The sequence below is a fragment of the Amblyomma maculatum genome, chromosome 9, assembly GCF_055883805.1.
Source record: "Amblyomma maculatum isolate TAMU_Amacu chromosome 9, ASM5588380v1, whole genome shotgun sequence".
In the NCBI taxonomy this organism is placed as follows: Eukaryota; Metazoa; Arthropoda; class Arachnida; order Ixodida; family Ixodidae; genus Amblyomma; species Amblyomma maculatum.
Window position 1 is genome coordinate 13,906,271 of NC_139352.1, and position 19,978 is coordinate 13,926,248.

The 19,978-nt window shown below is 45.2% G+C and overlaps 2 protein-coding genes across 2 annotated transcripts; one reads left to right on the top strand and one right to left on the bottom strand.

Annotated features, from left to right (window-relative positions):
* Positions 1–1,870: 1,870 nt before the first annotated feature.
* On the bottom strand, positions 1,871–8,261 carry RpS12 (ribosomal protein S12). Its single transcript, XM_084578200.1, has 4 exons — positions 8,111–8,261; positions 7,790–7,915; positions 3,933–4,035; positions 1,871–2,081 (listed from the first exon to the last, which is right to left on the bottom strand). Coding segments are annotated over exons 1-4 (399 nt in total). The 5' UTR covers positions 8,113–8,261; the 3' UTR covers positions 1,871–1,913.
* Positions 8,262–8,411: 150 nt separating this feature from the next.
* eIF2alpha (eukaryotic translation initiation factor 2 subunit alpha) lies at positions 8,412–16,421 on the top strand. Its single transcript, XM_084578202.1, has 8 exons — positions 8,412–8,551; positions 8,931–9,181; positions 11,634–11,713; positions 11,800–11,948; positions 12,289–12,395; positions 13,439–13,536; positions 15,447–15,590; positions 16,210–16,421. Exons 2-8 carry the CDS (start codon positions 8,944–8,946, stop codon positions 16,369–16,371), a joined length of 978 nt encoding a protein of 325 aa, XP_084434328.1. The 5' UTR covers positions 8,412–8,551; positions 8,931–8,943; the 3' UTR covers positions 16,372–16,421.
* Positions 16,422–19,978: the final 3,557 nt, after the last annotated feature.

Here is a 19,978-nt window from a genome sequence, read left to right on the forward strand (position 1 = left end):
AGGCATCCATACTAGAGTAACAGCAATAACACACAAACTTTGGGGTACATGGCTGCTGAACAAAATGCACTCGCAGGCGTGGAAGCAGGCTTTAGCATTTTGGAGCAGCTTTGGACCAACAAAAAGAGTTTTGGAGCATGTTTCTAAGGTCAAATGCCTTTGATAACTGCAGTTTTCTTTTTCTGAAATACAAAATTTCATTTGGTTCCTTTTTGTGCAAGTTCAATGCCTTTTCAACTTCGCATTCATCTCTGACAAGACAAACTGGCAACGCTCGCTGATGCGCTTTATAACATCTAGTCTGACCTAATGCATTTGCCTATTTTGACTTGGCAGATTCAAATGTAGTCTACCACTTCGATGCGCTCTAGCAGCAATACTAATTCGAAGTTCAGATTAATGGGCATGGCATTTCCGCTCCCTATCTTGGGCATACTAGTATTTTATTTAGAGTACATTTGAAAGCCCCCACATATGGGGTATTACGATTCTTTTTGATCCTATGCCTGGGCTGATAAATCCCCGAGCACATGGATATTTCATCTGCCAAAAATGCACTCTCAGACCACAATAACACACCTTGAAAAGCTTGGTACCAGTGCCACTCCCTTGCTTTTTGCCTACCGTGGGATCGCAGATTGCAGCACGACTAGATCGCCTTATCCATTTGTAAATATGGCGAAGGTTTTACAGGGGTGGAAGCGGGCTCAGGCATTTTGAAGCAGCTTCGGGATATATAGATGGCACTGAAGTGTAGCCTTTCCATCCTAGAACTTTTTTACTTTACTGCCTCCTGCCAATAGTTCATCCTTTGCATGAGCAAGCTGGGGCTCACTTTTAATATTTTGGCAATAGACCCCACCCCATATGCCTTTCCAACACTCTTGAGAAGCTTCCTAGTGATTGACAGCTTTGGCGTACCAACCCATCACGCTTCAAGTATAGTTTTGTCTGCCATAGGCCTGGCAAGCTTGTCACTGACAAAGAGGCCCGATGGTGAAGTACCTGCTTGTTTTCACAGCAGAACCATTAGAATAACTCCAGCAGTTTTTGCAGTCAAACAAGTTTCCTTCCCGACGGCTCACACTTGTTTGCGCTACCTGCTTCATTTGCTGATCTCACTTCTCTCCACTGGCAATTCAAAAGGCTGAGAAGGAGGTGCTACGTCACAGGAACAGTGCATTTTATTTCGCAAATATTATGCCCCATACTTCCCTCCATTACAAAAACTTCATTTGTATTAAGCCCAATGCAAGATGCGTTATACCTTTGCCACTGGTGTATCGATATTGTTCCCATGTTCTGCTAAATTTCATAGCAGAACATCAAAAGTTTTGGAGCAATATTGCATTTTGGAGCAGCACTTCCAGAATGTACAGTTTTCTGTCAACTTCTACTCACCTAACCATCCATCCATCCCAATTTCACATGCATAATGCAAAAAGCACCACCTAATTTCACAACCCCGGACCAAGCATCTGGTTTCAATTAGCTATAACACGTTCACTGCTTTCAAGGTGTCATTGCATCCGACCCGGCCACGCAGTAATCTGAAGTGGCTGGCCATGTGAAGCAGCACATTCGTGTCTCTGTGTGCTTGAATCGCTTTGCATCGATATCTGCCTGCGTCAGATACAATGTTGCTTTAAAAGCAGTGACCGTGTTCTAGCTAGAAGTGGACGACCCTGTACATCAGCGCAATCTCACTACTGTCATGTCTCTTCCTCCATGAAGGCAAATGGCCCAACCCTGCCTTTGTATCACTTGAGCACATGCCATAAGTTTTGGCACGCTCCATGATTACGGTATAAAAGTATGGCACTGGTGGAACACTCAACACCACACATAAATCGCACACACTGAGGCAGCATTCTTTCTTTTTGCCCCTTTAATGCAAGCTGTGGCAGCCCATGTCAGCCTCTCTTGGACTGGAAGTAGTCTGCGAGGACGTCGTGTGCTTGCGTCTCCTTGCCGTAGTCCTTGACCACAACGCAGCTACAGCCGACCACTTTCCTCGCCTTTCCCTCTTTGTCGATCTTGCACAGGCCAGCCCACTCGCCAAGCTTCTTGTTGCTGTCAACCTATGCACAATTCCAAGAAAGAGCCAAGGTTAAACTTGCCAGTATACTCTGCCATCACTTACAAATGTCAGAACCAAGTGTGCAAAATCAGGGGGTAACAATTCCACATCAAACTTTTTCAGGAGAGGGAGTCCGTTTCTCATCATGCACACTTGTTTCACCTGCCATTCAGGTTTGCAGTTGAGCAATATGCACTCAGCATCTCGCATTTTAAGGCCGATTCACACAACAGATGAACTGTCTGTGGACGGAGCATTACGCCATCAGACGTTATTGGCTCCGCCTCATCCAAGGGCAGCGGACGAGGTGCTAGACGACATAGCAGATGGAAACCAAGGAAGGGCGAAGCCACATTGTACCGCTCCTTGCAGCTCAACACCACCACAGAGGAAAATGGCAGGCGATGGCACTTCAAGAAAACTAAGTCATATTGTTGACTAGGGTGCCTCGATGGCTAGGGAGGCGAGAGCATCGACACACCCTATTGTTGAATCTACAAAAGCATCCCAACTATGTTAAAAAAAGAAGTGACAATACAATTGTTGGTCCACTTGGAAGATGTAGTTCTGGTAAAAAAATAGCAGACAACCACCATATTTTGACAAGGGAAATGAATGCCAGTGTGTGGCTTGCGAAGGCTGCGCCGTCCATGGACGAGGCGGAGCCAGTGACGCTAAGCCATGTGGTTCTTGTCTGCTCGTGGACTCCAGCGATTCCATCTGTCGTGTGAATCGGCCTTTATAAGCAGCGTATTACATAACACGCAACTGGACTACTCTTGCTTCAAGCTAAATTGCATGCTCTTCGACCAGCTACTTCTGCAATGGTCTCTTCTCGCAGGTAAGTCCTCAAGGCCACTGTATGACTGGAAAACTGGGAATGCATTCATGTTCACCTCGTACCTGTGCAAAGGAACTGTACAACAGGATAACTCTGCATTATGGAATGTATATTCACAGCAGCCGAGGCCCATTGCACATAAGATACAGCTTTTTGTAAATTAGGACTATACAGACAAAACCCCAAACTTAAAACAAGGCATATCATTCCCCACCAGCAACTATTCAATTCAATTCAATTTTATTTTTATGTGAAGCAAAGCGGCTTGGTTTGGTTTGTGGGGTTTAACGTCCCAAAGCGACTCAGGCTATGAGAGACGCCGTAGAGGAGGACTCCGGAAATTCCGACCACGGGGTTCTTTAACAAGCACTGACATCGCACAGCACATGGATGCAATTAGTATCTGGGAACATATTCATTCACTGGGAGAAAAATAGTGCAACTATACAAGACATTTTGATGTACAAACCAGAAAACTGCACGATGTGGGAATGCATGCTTTACTGTATGCTTTGTGACTAGTATTTCATGTCCCCGATATTGTCAAATCGCAAAAAAAGGGGGACCCCCATGAGTCAGCTTAAAAGCTTGCATGGCATCAGTGGCTGCTCTGCTTCTTTGCTGCTTTCACCATTTCCATTTTCCCAATTCCAGCACACTTTCCCACTATTGCCTGCACCTGATGGCCATTGAGCCATATACTGCTGCCTCCGTGGCACGACACTGACACTTCCTTGCCATAGAACGGCAGTGGAGCCAGTTTGCAGCAGCCCAGAGAGGAGGCACTTGACATTTTCCTCGCCCAATGGAAAGGTTATCGAGATACACAGTAGGGCAAATAATACCAAATCACTACACTGCCTAGACTAAGTGAAGCTAGACTGGCATTTGATTTTGCAACTTAGCAATACAAGAATCATACTCCACTTCAATGGCTGCCTACACCTAAACATATGCACGTTCACAATCGGAACTATAAAAAGTGCACTGGAGGTTTGTTACTTAAATTACCTTGATGAGGTTGATCTGGTGCTCAGCGCACAGGGCTTCCACGAGCTTCACATAGCTGGCCTCGTCACAGTTGTTGGCGAGGACACACAAGTGAGCCTGACGCCTGTAAAGAAGGGTGAACTCAGCCACATGGCATTTCCAGCTATTTACTGTGACACAAAGACTTACGCATGAGAACTCTTGTGGATCAGACATGCACACTAAGCTGGGAGCATATGGGGTGTGTGTCATTCATGGGAGACCTCAAGGGGTCAATTAAGAACTTAATTCACACATACTCTTGATAAACATTGCTCATGTTCTAGGTGAATGGCCCCACTGCTTCCAAAACTTCACAGCTTAAGACTTGCAGACATCCTCTCCAAAAGTTTACTTATCAACATGGACAGCTGTTCACAGCGTCATAACAGCTAATAAATAAACTTCCAAAATGTGACAGCCCAGAAGGGCAATCCCCCCCCCCCCCCCCCCCCCACACTCAGATTCAACATCTTTATACCATAATCATAACCAGACTCACATACACTGTAACCTTGTTCTAGCTTTGTTTATAAGGTTTAACGTCGCAAAGTGACTCTGGCTATGGGGATTGCCATGGTGAAGGGCTCCAGAAATTTTCACCACCTGCAAATGACATCACATAGTATGCAGGTGCTTTTCACTTCCATTGAAAAGTAGCCACCCCCCCCAGGATTTGGTTCCACGTCCCTGGGTTGACATGCGAGCACACTAACCAGTAAGCAACCAGGGCGATGCTGAAATCTTATTCTGTGCCAAATATGCTGACACCCACTCTTCCAGCAGTGCCAGAACATTTATTTGAATCATAAACAAAATACACCTTATGCACACCTTGAAGAAACGTTTTAAGGTCAAGATGACACAGATGACATTTTGATTTTTTTTTTTTCAGAACTAATAGCAGAGTTACAGCCATCAAGATCTATCTACAACGCCATGCTCCACTCCTCGCCTTCAGTCTTCGATGGGTTTCTTTCTCCTGCCTGGTCAACTAGCCTCCACTAAAATTGGCCATCCTCAATTTCAGCGAGATGAGTGCCATCAGTGAAGTACCACAGGTGCCGACAATCATGATCCTGCCTTGGAAAGCATCTTAATCTTGCTTTTTATACCCGAGCATTCCCAGGTTGCGGAGACAGAGGAAGGCAGGCTCCTAAGCGACCTTCTGTTTGAAAGTCTAGAAGGAAGCTTTTGGCGGCATGATCGTTCGGCCCTCATCGGGCTACTTGAGCTCAATGGGTGATTAAGATGTGGACAGGGGCACTCTCTGGCATCTCAGAAAAGCAGGCCGATGCACGCAAGCATGTCTCCGTGTGTTTATTCTGGTCTTTTCTGTGTTCATGGTCACACACGGTCATAGTGGCGCAACATACAAAACACTGAAGCATGCATGAATTAAGACAAGAAACTAAAAGCCTTTTTGTGTGGCTGCATGCATGCACAAAAAACGAAAAGACGCGACGGAAAAGTGCGCATGATCCTAGCAATGACACGACTCGCTTCAACCGCCAGACACTGAAGCATGCATAGATTAAGACAAGAAACTAAAAGCCTTTTTGTGTGGCTGCATGCATGCACAAAAAACGAAAAGACGTGACGGAAAAGTGTGCATGATCCTAGCAATGACACGACTCGCTTCAACCGCCAGGCAAAGACCAATTTTATACGTCACATTCAAGATTCGACAAGCTAGTGTAGAGGATGTAGAGGTATGAACCTCAAAAAAGAAGTGAGAGAGCATTGATTTGAATGTTTGGTGCTTTACAGCGCATGCATTGCTGTAGAATTTTGCGCACTACCTAACTGAAGCACTAGCCTTGTTTAATATGTCATAACCTGGCCAGTGAGCATTGAAGACAGTGTGTATACTGCCAGCAGAATTTCCTGAGAAATTCTCTCAGCAGTTGGCTCCAATTGGATGCAGGAAGTCGTGCGACATTTCTTCACAAATGTGGCTTGAACTCGTTTTTAAGGCGAAAGCCTTTATTGCCTCATTGTCGTCAGCAAAAGTGTCACGCTTTCGCGGCGGCTCTGATTGGTTGATACGGGATGAAGTCATGGAGGTCTCGACATCACAGAGCACCGCCACAGTATGCGCGAATACGTGCGTTATATGGCCGTACGGCAACCAATAATCAATTACTAATTAATTAACAAAAATGAATTAGTGACAGTTGCATAATTTGTTAATTACTCATTTTTGCTGTGCACCTGGTAAAATAAACCACACTACAGTAAACGTAGAACTGCGAAGATACAAGGTTGGTTGGTTGGTTTGTGGGGTTTAACGTCCCAAAGCAACTCAGGCTATGAGAGACGCCGTAGTGGAGGACTCCGGAAATTTCGACCACCTGGGGTTCTTTAACGTGCACTGACATCGCACAGCACACGGGCGCCTTGCTTTTCGCCTCCATCGAAAAGTGGCCGCCGAGGCCGGGATTCGATCCCGCGTCCTTGGGAACAGTAGTCGAGCGCCGTAACCACTGCGCCACCCCGGCGGGGTGGCGCAGGGTGGCGCTCTTCTGCTTTCTATATAATTTGCGTGTTCCAATAAATGTTTTATGTTGATATTGAGCACTTGTTCTCTTCGTCTCAGTCCTCGTTCTTGCAGAAGATACAAGGAGCGCGATCGCTTCGTTGCCAAGCAGAATTCACTAAATAAATGCACTTGCAAAATGTGAGAATAGTCATTTACTCGTAGCAATGTGCAACAGCCGCGTAACAGAATGCAGCACTCAGGCTTTCGCCTTTCATCACTTCAGTCGCCAAAGTGTCCTCGATTTTTTCGCACTCTCACCAGCCGTCCCTCAACAAACCACTCCTAACAAGCGTATGCTGCCATGCACCACTATGTAAGCAACTAGAATGTTGTTTGGATAGCAAGCAACTGAAAGACTTGCTTGAGCAACATTTTCGAAGTAGACTTCCATGCCCGTGAGCCAAATATCACCCAGCTTTCCAGTGCAATAAAATTGTGGTGTGGAACTTTCATCTACTGAACAGGAATTAAGTGCAGTTCATGTGTTTACAGCAAAAAATTATATAAAGCATAAGACTACAGGAGCAAGACAAAAGCATTATCGACGGATTTACCAGTTATTTCTATACTACGGGTGCTTGACTCACCAAGGCTGCGTGCCAGCGCTACGATCGAAATGGCACTGATTACGGGCACTGCTTCGATTAAAACTTGAACACACAGGAAACTAAAGCTGGCTAACCATAGCTGCTTCATGCATCAACGGCTCAGGTAATCCCACCATACTGGTTACGAGCGCATGCCCGATATAAAACAGCACAGGAGATTATGGAGGCCTTTAGGATAAGAAAGTCAGCCGATAAATGTGTGAGCCGCCTTCGCTGTTACTACTCTACTCAGTGTAAATACCTTGAAGATACACTTTCCCTTGATACTGTTAGAGTTACGCATGCCGCGTTTTCGTTCTTTGTGTTCGCTCTTCTGCTTTCTATATAATTTGCGTGTTCCAATAAATGTTTTATGTTGATATTGAGCACTTGTTCTCTTCGTCTCAGTCCTCGTTCTTGCAGTGCCACAACAAAATGGATCCGTACCAACTTGCCAGTTTTCGACCCTTTTGCATGCTAGGTAAGTAAGCTTTTACAAAAAACCATCCGCACTTTCAATCATGCATATCGGTAAAATATGCATATCCATGAAAAAGAACCGTTCGCTCCAAGTTCTTTCACACAACCGCCACTCCGATATGGTGCACACCGTGCAGTGAGCCAGTGAGCTCCGTGCTGGCGTCACGAGCACACCTAAGCAAGATCACAACTGATGCACGATCGACTTGTGCGAAGGTTTCGGTACTCACTTGTCGAGAGCTTTTGCCGCTTCGTGGAGCCCACGAGCAAGGCCGTCGTGCATCAGGGCCATCTTGAGCACCTCTTGGAGGGCCGTGTAGACATCCATGGGCTCGCCGCTTGAAGCTATCGCCTCCCTGCATGGCGCACAACGAGGTGCGATCCCAAGTCACATTTGCAGCTGTGCTACAGTGAGGTGCCGGGCACCCTTCGCTTAACGCCGAAGAGCATGGCAAAGTTCCGCGCCAATATTCGTGACACACAAGCGCAAAGCATGAAATACATAGTCGAACACTAGAGAAGATGCTTGTCATTTAGAAAAGTGCACTTACATATTGTAGATCAAATATGTCCTCGGCGATAGACACGAATTAGGAACAGGTCTGCTGAATGCGCCTCACCGGCTCAGGGCAGACATGAAAAGGAAAAAGGATATTGATGCGTGCTGAAAGTACCCCTATCCATAGTTTCGCAAATAGCAACTAACCAAATACTGATGTCTTTAAAACTTGTTATAAATAATATAAATTGCAAATGTTATATTAAATTACTTATTTTATTAATATGTTAAATAACCGGTGCAATATAAAGCATTTTATATAATTACCTTTTTACTACAATGCGGAGCGGCATTCCGCTTCCGTTTTGTTTTATTTTCCACTGTTCATGAGCGCTTCTGAAAGCGGTGCCACATGTTGGTTTGACTTATTTTTCGGTGTCTGTGCAACGTTTCCTCGTGGTTTTGAGCCCTGGATTGCATAAGACGACTTAACGTAAGTGACGCGCCGAAGATCTGGCTTCTTTACTTTCGTCTGTGGTGGAGTAAATTCTGTTAAATCTCACCTCAGCTGCCGGCATCGCTAGTTGTCAAGGCATGTGGAAAATGGGCCGGCTCTCAGATCCCGTCATTAACGTTAACTGCTTTATCTTGTAGCCAACACACAAGTGTGTTTCATGCGTTGGGTCATCACCTCCTTTTATCGAAAGCAAGACATGTAACCGACTTCGCGCTGAGCGATCAAAGTATCTCGTTTATGGCATATCACCGACTGTCGTGTAGAAAGTCATTCCTCCCCTTCGTGCTTTAAATTGTGTACTCACTGCTACTCTGTTCCCATTCATGGGTTTGTACTGATAGTTATTTATTTCCAGTGAAACAGCCACCATGCCGCTTTCATGTCGATTCTACTCGCAAAAATACCCGGAGCCCGAAGATGTGGTCATGGTCAACGTCCGGCAGATCGCTGAGATGGGCGCCTACGTGCGGTTACTGGAGTACAATGACATCGAAGGCATGATCCTGCTCTCGGAGTTGTCTCGGCGTCGTATCCGTTCCATCAACAAGCTCATCCGCGTTGGCCGCAGCGAGTGCGTCGTCGTCATCAGAGTGGACAAGGACAAAGGTATAGTTCCTGTCCGCGATGCAGTTTTCGTTTTGGGAATAACCTCTCCCCATTTTAGGGACATTTCGAACTGTTCCTTTGTGGATTTGCGGCTAGCCAGTGCTCGATACATGTGCACGCGCCCTTTAACAAATTGTTTTGGACGAACGCTACCAACCTTACGTGAAGTAAATATGAAGCTCTGATGAGCAGACAAGTTGAAAGCATTTTGTAACGCCTGGTGGTCGAACGGGGTTCGGAGCACCTCAGTGTGACGTTCCCCTATCACATGCATCTTACCGTACGAAACAGTACCATGCATACTTGTATTCTATTAACGCGATAGCCTTTAATAGAGACTTTTAGAGTCTACCGCTACCACGCGCTGATTGGCCCCTGCATGCGGAATTTGACAGGAATGTGGTGCCATCTGTCGCCTTCGGGGTGATCTGCGCATGCGTACTGACGCTCGCGCGGTAGCGCTATATAAAGGCCCCAATATAGTCCAACGTTTTCGACGCGACTGGCAGGGCCGGCAACGTCGGCCACGGTATGTCGGCTACGACGAGCACGTCAAGAAACCGCCGCCTTTACAGTCTGGGGTGCACGATGCTACAGCACGCATGCGCATAAGACTCCCTCGAGCACTAATACGTTTTCAGCTGGTGTGCATTTTTGAGCAGACGACAGGTCTCCTGGAAGAATTGGGGAAGTCGCCTATCGAGACACTTACTGTCGTGGTCACGGCAATGACACGATGCGATTACTGCGAATGTTCGAATGGCTCAAAACATTTGCAGCCGGCCATGGAGACATCGAGCCTAGCAACGGCCTGAGCTTGCACCCACGATGGCTACAGACGGGGCGATAATGATTGTGTATGTGCGTGTTTTACTGAAAACTAATCATCACTTAAGTGTCTGTATTATTGCAGAAAAGTTAAACATAGGGAAAGATTGCACAGCCATGAGGACCACTTTCTCGGTCAGCCTCAGTTCCTGTAGAATTCCATCGATTTCGCGAATTCCCGAAACCGTTTCTGTTCCATGTCGCCAAATAGACGGCCTTCGATTCCGGAGTGTGCTGGTTACAAAGCCGCTTCCACAGTTTCTGGTATTCTTCTACTGCAAGTACTGCACATAAGAGAAACAACACCATCGCTACACCTCCTCGAGCACTGCACTAAAACAGGCATGGCACATTACGCACTGTAGCGAAAAGCTCACAGCTGTGCTCGGGCCGCTCTGCTGACAGATTGCATCCCTGGCATTTATTTATTATTTTATTTTATTTTTTTGTAGCGAGAGCTACATTGGCCACAGTCTCGCCATTTCACCATGCCTGTCAAAAATTTAAGCGCAACAGAGACAACACACAGACAAGGTAGGATAGGACTTGCGCTTCCTGTCCTCTCTTGTCTGTGTGTTGTCTCTGTTGTGCTTAAATTTTTGACAGCTATGCACCAACCTGCTCCGCTAAGTGTCTTACTAAAGTATCACCATGCCTGTCCGAAGAAAAAAAGAAGACAGATAATTAGGTAGTTGGTAGAGGCAAACAACAACAGCGAGTTGCTAGGACAGAAGGTTCGTTCTAATGTTATGATGGCGGTGTGTCCAGGCATGAAGACTGCTCGCATCTTCTGCAAGAGGACTGCTCACACTGAATTTTAGCTCTCATTAAGTCGCAATAGACCCCCCAGCTATAACTAAAGCCGTTGACTACAAGTTTTAGGTTGTGTTTTGAGTCTTGGACTGAAAGCGGCACACATATTTAACGCTTCTCGCTGTGGAGGCTTCTGCGTAGTTAGCGCAACTTAGTCTCGGACATCCCGTGCTCACAAAGGGAAACACGAATTTCTATTCTAACAATTAAAGCATTGGCTTTTATTGATATAAAATATATTTGTAACTTTTGGAACAAAGTGAAATGCTTCAGTTGTACTGGCATGCATATATGAGTTCTTTCTGTGCACTGTACACTTGCAGACAAGTAAACATGTACGCGCAGTTTTATTTATATATTCACAAGCACAATAATGTAGCTGAAACTACATTATTGTGGATGTCTTGAGCTTGCTGTGTTCCATGTTGTTATAAAGCACAAGAACTAACTGGCGATCTTATCAATTCGTTAATATTTGTCTTCAGGGAGTGCACTAAAACAGTTTCTGCTTTCAAAATGATCTTGTAAAGCCCCAAAACCACGGTGACATCAAGATATGAAACCAGTGGCAGGTTGTGTGTTTTGCTGAAATTAGTTTCTTGCACTGAAATGCAGCAATGAAATCTTGTTGTTCTGTAACTTGTTCCACGGAGGATTTGCTATCTGAAACACTCGAACACCTCTAGCAGTGCAAATTGTAATAAAGTGTGTGTCATGCACTTGCACTTGTTTTTGTTGTTTTTTGGGTATCGTGGGTGCAGTTTGTTCATCCTCATGTTCTGTGTAGTCAAGTAAGATTCCATATTTGCAGGCTACATTGACTTGTCCAAACGGAGAGTGTCTCCTGAAGACATCACAAAGTGCGAGGAGAAGTTTGCCAGGGGTAGGGCTGTAAGTAGGAGTTACTATGTTATAGACCTCCCACGTAATGCAGTAAGGATTGATTTCACTTGTATCGATGCCCATGCTTCTCACAGGTGAACAGTATTTTGCGGCACGTGGGCGAAACACTGAAGTATGAGACTGACGAGCAGCTGGAAGAGCTGTGCAGGAAAACTGCGTGGTATTTTGATGACAAGTTCAAGAAGCCCACTGCATCATATGATGTCTTCAAGCTCGCCGTCACGTAGGTGTTCTTTGACAGAAAATGCTCCTCTGCTATTTCTTGCTTCTATCAGCATGACAATTCACAATGTTAGCTAACCACAGGAGTCACAGAACCAAATCTTGGTGACATTGACTCATCATCTTTAGGCTGTCAAAATCTGCCTGGAGGGTTGCATTGGTACTTGAATGTTCACTTTTCAGTGGTAAAAACGTTCAACTTCTGAGCTGGATGACCTAGGTTCAGTTGGACGACCTAGGTGTTCGATGACAGGAATTTGGCACATCCAATATGTGCAGTTACGCTGTGTCTGTGCACAGAAAATTGGTGCTTGAGCGAGTTTGTCTCTTCTCACTGACAGAGATGTGTCGGTCTTGGATGAATGCAACATAGACCCCAACACGAGGGAAGTCCTCTTGACCAACATCAAGCACAGGCTGACTCCTCAAGCAGTCAAGATCAGGGCAGGTGGGTCAATTTCATTATGTACAGTAAAGCCTCTTTTGTACACTTTCAACAACACAAAATGCAGGGAGGAACGTACTATTTAAACAGCCTAGTTTTGAAAAATACAACTGTTAAATGAGATGCAACGGCATTCCTTGGCATAAGGTCAGACCACGGTGCGGGTTTATTTGCCTAAAGATGTTCTTTTCTGCAGTTCGTGAAGTTTAGTCTGCACCTGCAGTGGTCTCATTAAATATGGTAGGAACTTCACTGCACATCTGGTACAGTGGTAGTGTGATGAATGTAGTCAAAACTTTGTCCATTTTGTTTTTGGATGTTTCGGCATCTTGCTCCTATCCACTTTGGAAAGACGCTCTGTCGGTTGAATGTCACAGCGATCTTGCTTTTCATGCAGCACTCCCCAGACTTGGCCCATTCCTTCGCAAACGAGTAATTGTAGTTCTCAGATGCCCTCATAGCCTCAGTCAGATACTATAGACCAAACCTAGAAGAAAAATAGGAGCTCTATGAAGGATAATTAATGCCCATCAGTGCATGGACCAGGAATGTAACGGCAAGGTTTCACTGTAATGCTCCACCTAGAGCAACTGGTGGAGACCTCATATCTCACCTATCCTACAAGTTTGCTGCAAAAGAAATTTCTGCATCTACAACGTTTGCTGCTAAGCCCTTGCTGGTTTGGTTCCCTGCTACTGTGGATGGATTTCAATTGCAGGTAGCATTCAAGAAGTTTTTCAAAAAAGCACTCAGATTTACATTCTTATAATTGAACACTAGTTGTATACAGTTAGTGCTCTCACAGGGCTGCTACTCATTGTAGCCTGCAATGTACAGTGGATGTCCAAGAATGCATTAATCTCCCATTTTCCACCCCTTACGAGAATGAGGGAAGAACATTCGTTTTTCTTTTCAAATTAACAGATATTTGCTTTTGTGGTTCTTCATTCAAGTGCATCTGAGCCACCTTTCACATCTTGCTCACTGCTGTATGTATGAGTTTGCCAGTGCTCATTTCTTCCTCTCATTCCTTTCCCCACTGCCAGATATTGAGGTGTCTTGCTACGAGTATGAAGGCATTGATGCTGTGAAAGATGCCTTGCGGGAAGGCATGGCTCTCTCCACCGAGGACATGCCTATCAAGGTGAGGTTGCTAGACCCATCCTTTGGCCTTGTTTTGAACTTGTGTGGTTGTTGAAGATGCCAGGCCTCATAGTGGATGTGCTTATACTGTGGCACTTGCATTCTGGGCTTCAGGTACTCTAGATGCACAGCGTGGTTTGCATAGCCTGCTTGGATCATTGTGTTGTGACGCATTTAATATGCTGTTACCTCAAAATAATTTTCACTCAGATGAGGGTGGCAACTACAAAACTATGCACTCTTTCACTACTCTTATTGGACAGATTCACAGCTCACATTGTCTATTTGCCTGGATGTGTGCTCTGAAACATCAAAGCCTTGCTATGCACAATACAAATTCAGATGCAAAAAGACATGCGAGTTGTTAAGGCACCTTTTAGAACCTGCAGATGGCTAGATTAGTGCATCCGTATCAAGGCACAACTGAAGAGTTTATAAAGGAACTCCGGGATCGTTACATAAACGACAGGCAGGGTGGTCGCTTGCTAGATTATTTGGGGGAGGAAAACAGAATTAGATGCCGACTTTGCGGTGGCGGAAGTGGAGTTTGCAATGGGGCAGCTTCATACTACTTAGCGGGTCCCGACTGTGTTACCAACAAAATGCTGAGGAACCTGGACTTCAAGTCTGTAGAGGCACTCACAGACCTGATGAACAAGTATTGAGAGGCCTACGAGATCCCAGCAGAATGGAAGCATGCTAGGATTATATTTATTCCTAAGCCAGGAAAGAAGCTATGTATCGAGAATCTGCGCCCCATCTCGCTGACATCCTGCATGAGCAGGTTGATGGAGCACGTGGTCCTCCATTTATACATAGGCGATAGGATTCATTCATTCATAAATATATGCGATGCATATAAAAGCTGAACGCATTCATGTGGTCTGCTAGCTGTGAATTATATTGCCACTCACATCAGCCGGCGCCAACATGCCGAATAAGATCATTTTCAAACAGCACATCGTAATGAAGTGTTGACGCGAGCCAGCCTCAATGCATGTGCACTATGCGGGAGCCGGCACGAAGCGAAAACTACTTGAATCACGATTCAGCATGAATCATAACACATGCACGTGCTTACTTGTTAGACATGGCTTGAAGTATGCGTCGTCGTTCCTTTGGCGAACACAGGCACTGTGTTCTCATTGACGAGTGCAATGATAAATAGGGTCGCTTCACTGTTTATCACAACACGCGAGCCATTGTCGCGCTAGCCGTCATCTTCTGTCACGCGGCGGCTGCAGCTGCAACATTTCGGCACTGATCGCTGAGGAGGTGCACAGTTTTGCTAAACTTTTCGTAAACTCGACCTGCATGACATCTGCACTTTTTGAAACAAACGGTGTGGTGCACAGGGCGCCATGTTACATCGTTTAAAAACGAATGGCGAAGTGCAGCACCACATGAATCAGTTCTCATGGTGCAGGTGAATTGAATGGACCTCATATCTTATGGGAGTGCAGCATAGCGCTGCCGTCGGCGGATATTATGCAGGATCTTTCTTTAAAGCAGTGGGAGGCTGTGTTGGCCAGCTCAGACCCGGTTGTCCAGACCAGGTCCGTGGAGTGGGCCACCCGGGTCGCCGTCAGCCATGGGTTGATGACCAGCTAGCACGGAACAGTCCGCACCTGCTGTCTGACAAAATAGTTTTTCCATCCATCTATCCACCGGAAAGAAGTGTCAGTGAAGGGAATAGCATCTGAATCTGTTTGCAGACTCTGACTAGCAGCTCTTGCTCTGTAACAAATGCAATAATGCAGGACTTCAAAAAAGCAGCAATGGCTCGTTCAGGCTGCTTGTATGGCTCTCTTGGCGTAGGTAGCAGACCTGGGCATGCAACTGTGCCATGGCCTTTGTGGAGTCATCCTGGGCAAGGAACTGATCAGGGCTCTTATCGTTCCTCCTCTGCAGATCAACCTGATTGCCCCACCTGTCTATGTGATGACCACAACAACCATGGACCGGGCAGAGGGCCTGGAGGCGCTCAACAACGCAATAACCAGGATTGAGGAAAGGATCCGCAAAGCGGGAGGTGTCTTCACTGTGCAGAGCGCAGTGAGTACATGGCGCTGTTTTCATGGTCTTTTGTTTGAGTGCCCCTGACCCACTCTTGCAAGATCTTACCAAATTCGTTGAGGTGACCTTCATTCTTTCATGTAATTAATTTTCCCTGAACTGCTGCGTTGCAGAAACCATAGACTTTTGTTGGCTGCTGTACTTGTCTCGAAGGAAAGGACAGCATACTTATGATCACACCGTAAACACATTTTAAAGGTGCTGCAGCGTCTTGTTTCATGCCCTGGTGGATCTGAGAAAGTGGGCTCAACTGTATATATCTAGGCGTTGGACAACTTGGCTTTAGTTCATACATTATGCCACAGACTCTGGAAGTGTTTTGAGGAGCTTTTTATCATCATTGACCAGATATGCTTACTAGTGGCAAAAAAGTGCATCGAGTGGCACAGTGAAAAAGCTTATTTTGACTAAAAGTAAACAAATGCAGATAGACTTATGTGAAAGGAGAAAAGCTGATTAAGTTGTTTCCTATTCACTAAAGATGTGCACTAAAGAGTCTATTGCAGGGGCTTGACAAAGGCATCGATGCTGTGGTCGTGTAGAACTCAAATTTTTCTGATGCTTCCCCCCCCCCCCTCTCTCCCCCATTTCTACACAGCCCAAGGTGGTGACAGAGACAGACGAGCTGGAGCTTGCCAAGCAGCTAGATCGCCTGGAACAGGAGAACGCCGAGATAGACGGAGATGATGATGACGAAGAGGCTGAGGCCGGCTCGGCCTCTTCGGGAGGCGAGGACAATGTGGTGATCGCCGAAGCCTGACCAGAGATAAGCCAGGGCGTGGAGGAATAAAGTGACTGATTAATATTAAACCCTTGCACTTGGCTTGTTGTCTTTTCCTCAGGTCGGTGTCATGATTTGTTGCTCCGCCTTTCCTAGTGCAGAGCATCAAACAGGCCGGAATGTAGTAGTTGAGGCCAGCCTGTCTGCCTTTCATATAACTCCCTCCTGGCCAGATTCCCACATGATGGTATGGTGCAGGAACTGGCAAAGCTTTGCAGTGCTTTTTAAAATAAGCAAACAATGTTGATCTCTGTCACAGATCAATTGTGCTGCAGTTATATTTAGTGCAGGGTTACAGAGGTGAGGTTTACTTGATTTGGCTGAACTAGCTGCACTAGCTCATTGAAATCAGCGTCTTCATAATTGTTTTTTTAGTGCAGTGCGTGGCACCTGGCTATTTATTTTGCAAGTGCAAGCCTAGTTCAGCGCGAGTTCACTGAATCTTTTAACTGGCCGTTTGCCAACTGCAGCAAACACGCAGCGCCAGTGGCGCTAGTGTCGCACTGCACCTGAACTAAACCTGATCTAGCTGGTCCAGTGCTGCAAGCCATTTGCACCCTCTTGAAACCCCCTTGGATCTTGCCAAACTAGTACAGAAAGCATAGGCAAATCGAGTAGACCTGTAGGGTAGTTGTTGCTGCTCTGCTTTGATGTGTGGTACTCTAGAAGTTTTCCATGCTGGATGCAGGGTAGTTCTTGGTTCCTGTAATGCCTTGGTATACTTGTATTGGGGAATCATAATGTTAACAGTATAGTACACTTGTTGACTATAGTTGGATAAAATTCAAGAATTGAATAAAGCCTTCCTCCAGCCAATTGTGTGGATGGTTCGTGCGATGTTGAGGTTAATCCTTTACCGTGAAATCGCAGCTGACTGGCAAGTAGCTCTGTGAAATTAGATCGACTGACGTAACAATAGCATTTATAGCAGAATTCATATCGGTCTATAGAGCAGCCCAGCTAATGCATAACTTGATAAGCATTCTTTAATTTCTTTTTCTGGCACTGTCAAGTTCATCTCTTGGAGGACAACAAAATGTCCTCTCCGGCTGAAGCCTGAGAATGCAATGATGTTTTGGATAATGCAAGACAAAGCTAATGCACCAAACATTTGATATGTTGTTGAGTGCTGCCACAAACCGCAATGTAAATCGTGAAAGTAAGTTATAGTGATAACTTCCACATGGCCCAAAACCTAAGATGTAAAATTTCAGAATGAATACACTGGACTCATGATAAATAAGTTGAACAATGTGATACTGGTTTGTTACCCATAGAACTCGTCAAAAGAAAAATTTCTAAAATGACCCGTCTTGTATGTACTGTGGTTAAGATGAACTTAGCAGGTACTGTGAAATATGTCGTCTCCATAAAATGACACTTGCAGGCCATTCGCAAGGCACTGTCATGGGAAAAAAGAAAGTGGGTCTCTACAAAATGGCTTCCTCACAACACCGTGGAGAACTGTAGGAAAGCCTTGCGGGAGCGCTCCCTGTTAAGGTGGAGGAAGAGCTTTCTTAGCCATGCGGAAAGGTATGGTGTGGTCTGCAGGAATCTGGCATGGTCAGAGATTTCGACGTGTGCATGACGTGTTGCCCACAAACTAGAAAAGCGGAATTTTCGCACAGTGTGCCTATTCATTGACTTCAGGCACAAAAACTCCGGAGCCGAATTTTCAACTGTCTCAGCACTGCAACATGCATTATTGCGGTGTAGAAATGGCCAGATATTGGTGCTACGTGCGTTGCCTATAGCAAAGAGAGCCATGTGGTGTGCCTACTCATGGGGTGTGTAAATGCTAGATATACTGCAGATGGAGCAAGATAAGATAGAGATGCCCACGCTACACTGCTGGGCATATTCAAAGGATATGCAAAGGAAGATGCAGTGGAAGAACAAAACTAGACCAATGTTGTTTTCAAGGATAACATGAGCTGATTTCATGTCATGTCTGCAACTCACTTCATGCATAGTGCAATAAATGCTTTGTTTGCAATTATTTTCTCTCTGGAAGAATATTATATATGGACCATTTTCAAACTAACAAAATTATTGGTCACTTTGAGTTCGTCTTAAAGGGAGCCTATCTGCTGAATTGAAGAAATCTTTTGCAGCAGCAGAAGTGCGGACTTCGTGATGATATGGAACACTAAAACATGAGGCAATACTGTTACTGGCCTCCCACCATAAAGAGGAGGAGGAAGATTAGGAGAAGGAAAGGCAGGGAGGTTAAGAGTTCACAGCTTCTTACAGAATTCACTTCAAGAAAATCTTGTTTAATGTTTCATGTCATGAAGCCTGGTCATGAAGCCAAATTTCCACGCATGGAAAATAAAAAAATTCCCAGACACCAAGATTACTGCAAATTAAAGGATACCACATGGTTGAAAATAATTCATTAGTCCACTGCTTTGTAGTCTATTTTTTCAAAAACATGCAGTGCTAGGGTTTTAATTTTCCTCTAACCAGTATAAGAGCGCTTGTACAACATCCATGTCCCAAGACTTGGAGGAGTGAAGACAAGAGCTCCTTTTGCCGCAGAGATTTAGAACCCTGGAGATTCATTACGCACCACATAGCAATGTCCAGAAACAAATATTGTCAACTGTATATTTTGGACAAAGGGTGTACCATATCACAGGCCACAAAGCTTTTTGGACATGAAAAAATGAGCCACTTGTGCTAGCCATCTCGCATCATACATGCAAAACTATGTACTTGTTCCAATACAAGACATTGATGCCGAAGAAAAGTAAGCCATTACCAATTCTTCTGAATTTAAGAAAGGCTAGCATCTATTTATGGAATAAAATTATGGGGATGCTAGTGTACCTTAATGACACCTAATTTCCGGTTGCGAGTTTTCTTCTTTGTAATGTTATGTAAGATGTTACCAGTATACATGGAATACCACATATATGGTATTCATCTACAACCGCCAGAAAATTTAATAATTTCAATTTTTTTTTCTGTCACCAGTTTTGGTTTAATAGCTAAGCAAAGGGTATATATATGATGTCAATTGTCAAAGGGATAGGTCACCTGAGGAATTCAAAATCATTGCTTCGTCATTTTCATTCATTGCAGTGCTGAAGCCAATACGCCTCAAGTGCCAGGATCGCAATTAATAAAGAAGCAGTGATTACATTGGAGTTTTCTTGATGTTTCACATGACCTGTACGAGTCTGATATCAGAGCCATTGATCGGCCACTGGAGCTGACACAGATTAATACATTCGATCTCAGCTGTATTGAACTGCTGTTTATGTCAAACTCTCAGAGTATCCACTTAAATCTCCTATGCAGAGGTATAGCAGTAGTGCTCGCATTTATCGAACTCCCGTTCAGCGGAGCATTCCGTACATCACTGATCAATCCGTGTGCTGGCAATGGGTGCTTCTCCTCATTTGCATCCCCGCGATTATTTTTCGCAGGCGGAGCCATGTCAGCTGCGAAGCTTTGGGCACCTGCTGACAGCCCTAATGCTGTGCAACCGCTTGAAGAGGTGGAAGTCGAGCCCACTTGAAAGTGGCCTTAGATCTGGCGTGTTGCTTTCAACGCGACATTTTTTTATTCAGGGAGCTAA

Bases quoted from the DNA above. Each gene is read 5' to 3' on its own strand.
- eIF2alpha (XM_084578202.1), top strand. From the start codon at position 8,944: ATGCCGCTTTCATGTCGATTCTACTCGCAAAAATACCCGGAGCCCGAA. The intron at 11,714-11,799 runs GTAAGTAGGAGT...TGCTTCTCACAG, and splicing joins AGTTTGCCAGGGGTAGGGCT to GTGAACAGTATTTTGCGGCA. The intron at 15,591-16,209 runs GTGAGTACATGG...ATTTCTACACAG, and splicing joins TCTTCACTGTGCAGAGCGCA to CCCAAGGTGGTGACAGAGAC.
- RpS12 (XM_084578200.1), bottom strand. The intron at 4,036-7,789 runs GTGAGTACCGAA...CCTTCTTTACAG, and splicing joins GCGGCAAAAGCTCTCGACAA to GCGTCAGGCTCACTTGTGTG. The intron at 2,082-3,932 runs GTAATTTAAGTA...AATTGTGCATAG, and splicing joins ACCAGATCAACCTCATCAAG to GTTGACAGCAACAAGAAGCT.